General features: G+C 42.7%; 1 protein-coding gene across 1 annotated transcript; it reads left to right on the top strand.

Moving 5' to 3' along the window:
• Positions 1–834: 834 nt before the first annotated feature.
• Positions 835–11,727, top strand: slc43a2b (solute carrier family 43 member 2b). The gene is made up of 14 exons (XM_034550160.1): positions 835–886; positions 1,800–2,095; positions 4,290–4,587; positions 4,743–4,798; positions 4,918–4,994; positions 6,793–6,885; positions 7,217–7,350; positions 7,828–8,024; positions 8,124–8,267; positions 8,874–9,006; positions 9,180–9,312; positions 9,800–9,873; positions 10,003–10,126; positions 10,213–11,727. The coding sequence occupies exons 2-14, from the start codon at positions 1,936–1,938 to the stop codon at positions 10,372–10,374; spliced, it is 1,785 nt and encodes a 594-aa protein (XP_034406051.1). The 5' UTR covers positions 835–886; positions 1,800–1,935; the 3' UTR covers positions 10,375–11,727.
• The last annotated feature ends 184 nt before the right edge of the window (positions 11,728–11,911 follow it).

Below are 11,911 nucleotides of genomic sequence, written 5' to 3'. Positions count from 1 at the left end.
CGGACTAATGTCTCTACGATGGGGCGCAGTCGAACAATGAAAATTGAATGAAAATGAAAAAACTGAACTTCATTATCGGATGTTGCATTATGACCGTCAGCAGGCACATTGTTGATCATGCATGTCATCATGCCGATGAGGAATTATAAATCTTTGCGAGGTGTAACGACTGTAGCACGTTTAAATGGTTTTGAATAATAATGCAGTATCACATTATAAAACACAGACATTATATAATTCAATCATTCATGGGCCATCAGTCAACTGTTTTTTTTGTGTGTGTGTATGTGTGTGTGCGCGTGTGTGTGCATGTGTGCGTGTGTGTGCGTGTGTCTGAGGACTTGCAACTTCAGCAGATAATGTCTTGGTAAACACCGCACACGTAAACACTTTACGCAACTGACACACACCAGGGAGTCCCTGCTCCCGTCTTCTTCCCTATATATCAATACTGTTATTGACCCAGCCAACTATTGATAGCCACCACGCACCCTTATCTACAGAAGTCCATTATGTTTTTCTAACAGACTTTGTTTGGCTTGATTAATTTGTTTCTACTCACCACACGCGCTTTCCCATTGCACAATGACTTTGATAAAATCAAACTAGTATATGTCATTCTTATTAATATTTTATTTTATTTTTGCTGTACCATTAAGATCATTTTAAAAATACGAACAGACTCCCATTCAATACCCTATTATCATATACATATCAAACAATGTTGACGAGCGCTGGTTGGCCGAGGTGCCGACATCAGGCAGTCAATGGTCAGTAGGAGGCGCCACGTGAAGACGCCTGGGTATAAATGTAGCTGGTCATTTAAAGCAACAAGAGTTCAACAGGGTGTTTGGATCTGGATGGTTTCTGCTTACAGTTGGGAGGGGTAAGGCAGTTTGTAATTAGTCTGCACTGTAATTCACTTTTTTTATTTAATGGCATTGTAGAAACATGTTATTTAATTAAATGAGACAATAAATATTTCGCAAGAGGCTATCCCTGGTTATATATAATAGGTTGTCTAGATTTTTGATTATCCATGTGATCTACAGCCAACTCTGCAATGTTGTCATACTGGTGGAGTAGATTGGGTGTGAGTCAGATGTAGTTTGTGTGTGTGGGGGTGTGTGTTGGTGTGTGTGTGTGTGTGTGTATGAGAGAGAGAGAGCGAGAGAGAGAGAGGTTGGCTGGCTGTGTGAGCTGATTAGTTTATGGTTTGTCTGGCAGCTCCTTTATGTTTTGGATCACAGTAATTGCAGAGGAAAGTTGCGGTTGGATGGGCCTGAGACCTTTTAGTTTTTGTGCAGTGAGAGAGAGGGGCCATGGGGTGAGGGAGCTGGGAGAAAGCCCCATTTCGCTGAGAGTCCAGTTCAGACCAGTTTGTCTTTTCGAACAAACAGCAGAATCCCTGTGATGCCATCACGGATGCTTCCTAAGTTATTAGGGCCTATGATGTGATGTAAGCTCTTTGTCCCTGCCTGCAGCAGAGTGATGCTATGATCTTTGTACTAGCAGGAGAGTTAATAATTCTCACATTCGTTGTTAGCAACTGCTATTACTTCATCTCTATGTCTAATAAAAAGTGAGACTTTCAATTGATCAAAGAAATGTGTGAAACAAACAGAGCATGTCTTCAGATATCAGTTTCATTTCCTCCACTATCTTCAGTTGGGTTCAAAGTTGAGTGTTTTTTTTCTTGTGATCTTCTAAAAAAAGAACCTTCCTGTCCTTCAGTAACTACAGTGATAGGCTAAACAAAACTCCCCCCCCCCCCCTCCCCTTGTGCCTTCCCTTCACAGATAAGTGATCAGTGATCTTTCATCCTGAGCGTCAGTCGGGGCGGCTCTCTCTGCGCTTTTCTTTCCTCTTGTGGTCTCTCTCGATCTACTCTCTACATTTCTTTGCCCGTCTCTCCCTGATTTATATCCCTCAACCATGGCTCCGAGCCTGGCCACGGCGTTCGCCCGGCGCTGGTGGATGGCAGTGACTTCTATCATTGAGAATCTGCTCTTCTCCGCCGTGCTACTTGGATGGGGATCGCTCCTCATCATGCTCAAGTCCGAAGGCTTCTACTCTTACCTTTGCAACGAAGAAGGTAAGTCACAACTGTTGCATTTCTGTCACAATATGTGTTTTTCATTTGTTCCATTATTCTTAATTTGCCCTGATGGTGTAGTAATTGCTCTTTAGAAAAAGCAAATGGTCTTGAGCATCTGTCTTCATGAGGTTATCGTGCTGAACTCTTTCTTCCTGTGATGCATTACAATGACCTGTTAAAATGAGGATTGGTGTTGAAGGGCCTTGACAGTCAGAGTCATTGTGAATTCAAAGGGAGCAAGTTTTTATTCAATAGATGTAACTTAACACTGCTGCCTTTTTTGCCTCCTCTATTCTCTGAGAATAATCTGTGTTTTCTCCTGGACTGTTTCGGGACTCAGGAGATTAAACCTGAGTCCAAATGGTCCAAAGTTAAAGAGTATAAGGCTCCAGTGTCTCATAAACCCTCTACTTGCCCCTTTGAGAGCTTTAACTGTCATTGGCTCCAACTAAATTGAAGTCACAGCAGCAGACGGATTGAGAGCGATCTGATAAACCAAAGACGGACTGGAGCAGCTGTCCTTTTGCCCTCGCCCCTCCGTCCACTCTTTTTCTGCTCATCCCTCACTTTGAGCAAAGTCAGGCAGGTGCTTTGAGTTTTTAAGTACAAAGGTGTAATTGATGCACACAATGGCCCCAGTCAGGTCTTATAGACGAGAGAGGAATCAGGCCACACGTATCCTTTGGACCTCTGGTGACACTGTCGTGTTCCATGTCCAGTCACTAAACTACTGGTTGGATTCAGTTTCCCCCTCTCACTCGTGGCCACCCTATCTCCAACAGAGTTTACACAATTATCTGACTGGTGATTGTGGGAGGAGGTATTTCCAACTCCTACCGTCTTCCTATTAATCTTTATTTCTAAATGATTCTTTGTCTTGTTTGACATGTAAGCTTATTCAGCATCTTAATGCCTAACATTTGACCATGAACCTTCAATTACTCAAGGATAATTCCAGTCATGTCAGCTGTCAGGCTGTCAGCAAAGAAGCAGACTCAGACAAAGTAGCAAATCAGCATCGATGCCTGAGGGGTGACTTCCTGGAGAGCTTCCGTCTTATCTCGCTCTGATGATGTAACAGTGAGAGGACTGCAGCACCAGCTCAGCTCTTTTCATGCATGTGACATGTGGTCAAAGGATAGATTTTATGACTGGTTATATGGAAGTTGAAAGTCCACTGATAAAGGGCAGCAAGGGAGGAAACAAGTGATGAATAGTATAAATCAGACAACTGGTGGGGTCGACAGTTAAAACAAGATGGTGGATAAAACAAGATGATGATTATGATGATGATGAGAGACATATTTGAGGAATGGTGAAAGATAAAGATGTTATGTGGGTGGGTCAGTGGTCATGAGTCACCATGGAAGACAAACCAAGGTCGTCACAATCTGTTCCTTTTGTAGCATCCTGTCCAATCCGGTCTTCTTTCAATTCAAGACAAAGTAACACCAAGTATTATGTGCACGCGCAGACAAATACTTGTGTGATCTGCTTTCTTGAAGTAGACTTTGACACTTTGTTATGAAGCGTGTCATGGTGTACTGGCCTCCCGTGAAGATGTCCGCGGACAGAAACCATAGAGGTGTAATGCCGTAACTCAGAAAGTATCAGCCCAATAAGTTCCCTAACTGCCGCTTCCCTTTCTCACTCACATGGACATTTCCTGGACCTTTGTACCTTTATCTCCGTGCAGGTTCTGATGATAATGTGAAGTTCATGGCCAGTGCCAGCTTATCACATTGTAGTCCTGGCTTTCTAACTTACTAATCAAATCCAAATAGCATCTCAGTCTAGGACAGTTGGCTTTCTGCGGATCTAAACGATATACGTTTGTTTACAATACTTTTTTGCTTCTACCCCCTTATAAGATGTTACACATAGGTTTCTAGTTATAACAAGCACATGTTCAGTGCACATGTAGCCACAGTGTGTTAACGTATCAGGACCCTGTGAATAAGCAGAACAGGCGCCTCCAGATTTCATCTGTGTGCCAAGAAGAGACACGGGTTTCCATACATTAAACCATCTACAGGAGCACCCAGCTGAACTCAACTTAACACCATCATGTGATTATTCACGCCACTCAACCTTTCTGGATGATATTTTTGTGCACCAGTAAGACTGAATTAGACTTGCAGTTTTCCACTCACACAACTCATCGTTTACCTTTTTACATCCTGTTCTTCAGGCTTCAACAGTTCCAGCTACAATCAGTCCCTACCCCTAGCAACGCCGACACCCGATGACTATGCTGACTACTATGAAAGTGAGGGTGACGGGGTTGGTCTGGGAGATGGAGTGGAGATGAGGCCCCTGGTCCCTATGGATGGGCCCCTGAGGATGAACGGCTGGCTGATTTGTAAAGAACAGGATGAGATGCTGAACCTGGCGTTCACAGTGGGCTCCTTCCTGCTCTCGGCCATCACACTGCCATTGGGGATCGTCATGGATAAATATGGGCCTCGCAAGCTCCGACTGCTCGGCAGGTAAGCAAAGGAGAGAAGAATCCAGCTGTGGTGTTATTTCCTTTCAAATCTGTGAACACTTCCATTGTTTTGGGAATATGTAAACTCTTTAAGAAACAAGATAGATTTGGCAGAGATAGGCTGAAACTTTAATTGTCCTCCTCATGTATTTCTAGCACGTGTTTTGGATTGTCCTGTCTACTCATTGCTTATGGATCCTACAATCCAAATGGTGAGTTGGCCTGAGGAGTTCTCATGTCTATCTTTTTTTTTTTACTGTATTTAAAACAATGTACAGTAGTTTGGTTGTCGACACAGTCCGTCGTAAGCTAACATCTGTGTCCTTTGCAGAACTCTCCGTCCTGATCTTCATTGCCCTGACTTTTAATGGCTTTGGGGGCATGTGCATGACCTTCACCTCTCTCACAGTAAGTTTGTGCACGGTTTACGCATTCTTCTCCTGCTGCAGAGCGTCTGCATCCACTGCATACTGTTTGTCCAGATGTATATTTCCTATCTTCATAGGTCTTTGTCCTGCTGTTAGAGCTCTGTTATAATACTTTGCTGGCTCCTTGCCTGCTCACACTCTCCCTCCCCTCTTGCCTGGCATTCTGTTTTTTTGGCTTCTTACACTGCACTCTGTGTTCCTAGCAGGAGGGGGGTGGAGAGGGTTTATTGGGAGGGAGGGAGTTACTCGATGGTTCATTATCACCTTCTGCTGTATCTATTATTGCGCTTCAGCGAGAACATCATAGCAACTGCTGGGTGTTGGAGCTGCTCATCTCTCTGTCTTTTTCACAAACACATGCACACACTGTAATGTACATACACGAAAAAGACACTCATCACATAAAATGGTATAAAAGTTATTTTGACATTAGCAGTAGTACCTAATATGTTGTTGCCCTTTAAGATTGAGCCACATAACCAGAAATAGACAAGGACAAAACAACTGATGCTTTTTAGGGACTGGCAGGATCAACCCCTCACCATTCATTTGCATTCTTTCCCTGCTAGTCTTCTTCTCACTTCCACCCCTTGTCATCAGTACAGTCTTACGGTGACTCACACAGGAGTCCTGGGCCCTACCATGGTGATGCTGTTCACTAGAAAGGGGCTCTATTCCAGTAAATCTCCTAATAAATGTCCCTTTTCTATACCACCACAGGTTGTTACTGTGAAGTACATCTTCAATGTGGTATTTGTTGCATCTATCTAAATCTATCATGAGTTGTTGCCACAGGCCTGAATGTCAGTGATGTAGTAAAACCATAATCTAGGGCTTTGTTTGCTCTTTTGTATTGGAGGCCCCCAGAGTCTGTGCATTAAACACATCTTACACTGAAACCACCTTTGGCTCCATCTCCCTTACAACCTGATATACAATACTTGAAACACTTAATGTTGGGTTAATCATTAGCCTATATGCTGCTCATTGACTCTTTGATCATGACTGCATCATACAGGCATTCAATCTCAGCTGACTGTTGGGTAATACTCAGCTGCCCTCAGCAGTTGTCAGGTCACCTTTCCCTTTCAGGTTTGTCCAGCAGCCACTAATGTTCTTGTTATGTTTAAAACCCTATTTGTGCAGTTTTACCAAATACTCTTGGCGAGACTGCAAGGAAATACTGGGTACTTCAATATGCATACTCAATACTCAATTTAATACACACACAAACATATACCGCTTCCTCAGCTTCCCCCAGTCTTATGTAATTTAATTAGCTTGTTGTTGTTGTTCAGTGTTTTGAAAACAGAACAGCTTGTGAATGCTTTTATATCTGGATGCTTTGCCTCCCACTGTCTCTCCTGTTTTCCCTTCCAGTTTGTTTTTCTCTGTCCTCAAACGGGAGTAAAACATGGAAAAGAAAGAGGAAATGTTGTGGTGGACAGCTGTGTGTGTTATGTGATGCTGTTTTATATTGCTCGTGTTCCATGTCACTTTGTTGTGTTAAAGTTCCTCTGATGTCTGCTTGCTAATTGGTTCCCACAGTCCACTTTGACCCCAGGGTCAAAAGGCCCCATCCCTATAGCGTCCCCAATCTGTCCTCGAGCAGCTACACTGCAACTGAGATCACCATGATCTTGGCAGAGGATGCTTTAACCTTTATACTTATATACACAATGGAATGTGTAGCTTATAGCTTATACAATAACATCGAGAGTACAAAAGGACAGGTTGTGATGATGTCTCTTTTCCTGTCTCTTTCTCTTTCCCTCTAGCTCCCTAACATGTTTGGGGACCTCCGTTCCACCTTCATCGCCCTGATGATTGGCTCCTATGCCTCCTCCGCTGTCACCTTCCCTGGTGTCAAGGTAACACACACTGAATCAGCCTGCACATATCTACACACCTGTACTGACACTATATGTAATCAGTTTCACCTCTCCCCGTATGAATCTTTTTTTTCTTTGTCTTTCCAAACTGCTGTCCTAGAATTGTTTGCCAAATTATTGTATTTGTGTACAACTGCTTTACCTCTTGAATACAATGTGCAGTCACATTTATCGTCTACTCTTACTCAACATATTTGGAGGACTGTTTAGCCTCGGCAGAAGCATACACTTCTTTGATTGCATTCTCATTTCAAGTGTATGTTATGTCGTCTGATTTTTGTGTTTATTGGTCATCTCCTGATGTGCACAGGTGATCTACGACCTTGGCGTAGCTTTCATTACTATCCTGGTGGTGTGGGCTGCATGTGCTGGAGTGGTCTTCTTGAACTGCTTCTTGAACTGGCCAATGGAGCCTTTCCCAGGACCAGAAGACATGGACTACAGGTTAGTACCACATATATTCAAAGTGGCATACAGAAACAGTTGACAGTAAAAGTCCCACCTGTATATATGTATGCGCACTTATAAACCAAAGGACATGCTAGTAAACTATCTGGTCCAAAGTACATGGAGTACCCAACACCATTGACACTGTTTGACAAATAATTATGTAACATGTGCAAAATGTGCAGTGTAGGTAGATGTCTGCTGACGATCACACTTGTCAGCAGTACTCATCCCTGTGGAAAACTCTAGTTAATTAGAATCACACTTATGACTTATAACTTTCAGGCAGACCATGTGCATGCTTCCTGTATGTCACCATTTTAATGATAATTACTTTGTATTCATTCTTACACATTTCTATTTGTCCATGAGCTTCTCCCGTGTCACATACCTCTCTGTCCTTCCTCACACATTTCCCTTCACTCTCATTCTCTTTTATTCTTTCCATCCCCTTCTCCTCCTCCGCTTTCTCAGTGTGAAGATCAAGTTCAGCTGGCTGGGCTTCGACCATAAAATCACAGGGAAGCAGTTCTATAACCAAGTGACCACAGTGGGACGTCGTCTAAGTGTGGGCGACAACCTGAAGCAGAAGGATCTGGCCAATAAGGACGGAAACAAGCTCTGCCTCTCCACCATGGACCTGGAAATAAAGAGCAATACAAAAGAAGAGTGTAAGAGAATTCAAACCCCATCTTTGACCCCCTCTTTTTGCTCTTCTCACTCTAATGCGTGTTGTTTACCTCGGTTGCGTTCCTGTTTCTCCCCTGCAGCCCAGTCATTCTTAAAAACCATCATCAGCCCAATCTTCCTGCTCAGTCTGGTGACCATGTCCGTCACTCAGCTCCGTCTCTTGTTCTACATGGGGGCCATGAACAGCGTTCTGGAGTCGCTCAGTGATGGAGACCTCAACACAGGTCAGTGGCTCTGCGTTTTGTTTTGAGTGTGTGGAGACAAATATGAACAATGATTATTCTTTCCTTGAATCAAGTTGTTTCTAGTGTGCTTCGTGACTTAAAAGCAGCTGGACTTACATGGGTTTTAATTTTATTTTCAGTGGAAAGAATGGAAGTCGGTGAGAATAAAAGCGTGTATCAGTAGATCACTGAAGCATTAGATTACTAACTAAAATTAGAATTGAACCTCTAGTCGTAGGTTTGCCATCACAATACTGTACTAAATCCACTAACAGTAGTACTCCCTGGCCTTTTCATAGCTTGTGCTGTCATTTCATTTGACTTTTGTTTGACCTTGCCCGTTCGCCATAATAATAACAGAGTAGCTGTCATTCAGCTTTAGCCTGAAACCACCAGGTACCATTTGTTGTACTCATTAACTAGCTTTGTTCCTGTACCGTCTGTACCGTCATAATCATTAACCAGGTAGAAAAAGGTCCCAACCCTTCACTATCTGTCATAGTTGTATCCTTTCCTCAAACAACCTCCCCTTTCTTATTTGTTCTCAATTTGTAATACTCATTGACAGTTTCTTATTTTCTTAAATCTTTCTGACCCTTCTCTCAGTGGGTCTGTACTCCTCCATCTTCGGCATACTGCAGCTGCTTTGCCTGATGACCACTCCTGTGATTGGTCAGATCATGGACTGGAAGCTGAAGGACTGTGATGATGGAGAGGAGGAAAAGGAGCCCTGCAGCAAGTGAGTAGACTTGAGCCTTATACTGCCTCAAATCCTTTCCATGTATAGCTTCAGACATTGTGGCAATGCAATGTCTATTTAACAAAAACAACCAAGAAATTCACCTTCATTGTGAAATAAAGCGGTCCCAGTGCCTGTATAATCTGACCTCTCTTTCTGATGTTGTCCACAAGGGGGGAGACAAAGATTAAGCGCAGAGACAAAAAAACCCAGAAGGTGACCAATGCCTTGCGAGCGTTCCTCCTCACAAACGTCCTTTTAGTGGGATTTGGGATCACTTGCCTGGTGCCCAATCTCCCCGTACAGGTCAGTGGTCCTCTTCAACTGTCAGAGATTCAAACAGGCCTTCAAAGCGCTTCAGCGAGAGACAACTGACTCGCTGTCATTTTATAACCCTATTGGTTTAAACGTGGTGTTTTATTCAGTTTAATCCTTAATTGTTTTACAATGACTGCCAAATACCGTTAATGTAGTATTACATTGCCATTACTATAGCAACGGGACACGGGTGAACAAGCTAGCCTGACTATTGTAGCTTAGCATGCACTGGATACAGATTAAACAAACAAACCATCATGGGTTAAGTGGTGAGTTTTACAGGGGCTGTTGATTCACCTTTGGATAGAGCCATGCTAGTTGCTTTCCCCTGTTTCCTGTCTTTATGCTAAGCTAGGCTAACCAAATGCTGGCTGTAGCTTCTATTCCTTTGACAGTACCTTATGAACATACTGACAGTCATGACCTAAATGATTATGAGTATTGAACTCTTCTACTTTCATCTGTCTTTCCACAGATTGTGTCATTTGTCTTACACACTGTGGTGAGAGGATTCCTTCACTCAGCGGTTGGGGGCCTCTATGCCGCTGTGTAAGTCTTGATGTGCTTCTGACCTCACATCACCCACAAACACACATCATCATCATCATCACCTCTGTCTCCTGTATGTGGATGCAGCTTCCACCTGAGAAACTAAATGTACTGCTTCTGTCTCTGCAGGTATCCCTCCTCGCTGTTTGGAAGTCTAACGGGCATGCAGTCGCTGGTCAGCGCTGTGTTTGCTCTACTGCAGCAACCCCTGTTTCTGGCTATGATGGGACCCTTGGAGGGAGACCCATTCTGGGTATGGATGCACACACAGATACACACACTCCAAAACTCTCACGAATCAAATCATCGGACGTGGCTAATTCTGGTGTTATCCCTCAGGTAAATATTGGACTCTTTGGTCTGAGTATGCTGGGCTTCTTGCTGCCTCTCTACCTGATCTGCTACAGACGGACGCTCTACAGACAGCAACAGCAAAAGGAGGACAACGCTAAGATCTACATCAAAATCAACGGCTCTGACATCCCAGAGGCCTACGTCTAGAGACAAGTCAATGCAGAGAAATTGAGAAACTACATAGAATAAGACTTTTAAACCTACTGTGTAATTGTCATAGGTCCCGAGTACACACGCAAACAGACTGTCGTGTCATTTTTCCAAACTGTGAACCGAGATAAACTGATGCTGCGGTTGTCACAGAAACAGATCAGTCGGACAGTCGCTAAGGAGGACAGTGAAACGGAGGGGGAAAGAAAAAACAAGAGGAAAGACTGTGAAAGGAAAGAGGCATGAGCCCTCTGCATCTCCCCCAAATCCTCTGTCTTCTCTTTTTTATTCCCTCCTCGCTGAGCAACACATCAGTGCAAATCCGTTCCACATAGGACTGTTTTAATAATCCCCAAATTAACAGAAAAGGAGTTTGTTTAGCTCATGAACATCCTCCATGTGACAGCATCAAGACTACTAAACATCACCCTCAAAATGACCTCATCATTATTAGTTATTATCTCATATGTTGACGTTATATCACCCTGATTGTAAATCCCATAACATGGTGCTACCAGTCTATTCATCAGCTGGATTTTTGATATATGGTGCAAGTGTGGACTATATGGCATTAATGAGCGACAGGAAGGAGAGAAAAACCTTATTGTTGAAGAGACTCGTGATGATACATTATGGGGCTGGCTTGTTTTCTTTTTTTTTACCAGGCTAACATCTTATTATAGTGTAAAATGGCTGTAGCCTAGAATATACCATAGTATGGATGAATGTCAGTGTTTTTTAGGGCTGCATCGTGAAAGAGGGGCATCAAATCTAACTGCGGTATGTTCTGCTAAAAGCAAAATGTTCACGTACGTTTAGAAGTATTTATTTTATTTCTTGCTTTCTTTAGTTTTTTTTTTATATGTTAAGTTTACCGGGATTGCCTTGTGAATATACTTTTGTGTAAAAGAAAAGATTTACACATATCAGTGAAAATAGTTTCCCCATCATGTTCTCCATTCAGTGTATCCATAAACGCATCATCATCATCATTCACCGATACTGTTCAGCACTTTATACCCTGTGAACCTCTTTACAGTGAATTCCACACACATCACACAGCTCATTTCAGCACTTCTCTCCTGATGCCTCTGGAGAAATAGTACCACTTTCATTTTGGGCTCCTCCTACCTTCTTACATGTATTTATTTCATTTTGCGTTCACTTTTCATCCCGTATTTAAATCATGCTGTGCTGACAACGTGTCATATGTCTGATCGTATACTGTTGTTCGCATAGAGCTCTTTCTTCTACAGCTCAAGATAATGTAGATATGTTGGGTCGTGCAGGCCTTCCTTTTTGGAAAATGGAAGAATTTGTGGGAGTTAATAAAGATGAGTTGATCTCTTGAAATGGTTGATCTTTATTTTACTGCATACATAAATTAAATGACTTTGTGAAACTGTATTTGTGTAATCTCTACCTGCGGTCGCAGACATTTAACACTTACATTGTGAGTGCAATGACATTATTACAGATCTTTACCCAGATATTGCATCCTTTTTTTCATCTATTATGGATGCATGACTTTCTT

Source organism: Cyclopterus lumpus, chromosome 14 (genome assembly GCF_009769545.1).
Source record: "Cyclopterus lumpus isolate fCycLum1 chromosome 14, fCycLum1.pri, whole genome shotgun sequence".
Classification (NCBI taxonomy): Eukaryota; Metazoa; Chordata; class Actinopteri; order Perciformes; family Cyclopteridae; genus Cyclopterus; species Cyclopterus lumpus.
Note: the sequence above shows the minus strand (reverse complement) of the source record. Positions and strands in the feature narration are given on the sequence as shown.

What these genes read in the sequence shown, in the direction of transcription:
- slc43a2b (XM_034550160.1), top strand. Translation starts at nt 1,936, where the DNA reads ATGGCTCCGAGCCTGGCCACGGCGTTCGCCCGGCGCTGGTGGATGGCA. An exon ending in TGGATCCTACAATCCAAATG is followed by an intron (nt 4,799 to 4,917) that starts GTGAGTTGGCCT and finishes TGTCCTTTGCAG; the next exon opens with AACTCTCCGTCCTGATCTTC. An exon ending in GAAAAGGAGCCCTGCAGCAA is followed by an intron (nt 9,007 to 9,179) that starts GTGAGTAGACTT and finishes GTTGTCCACAAG; the next exon opens with GGGGGAGACAAAGATTAAGC.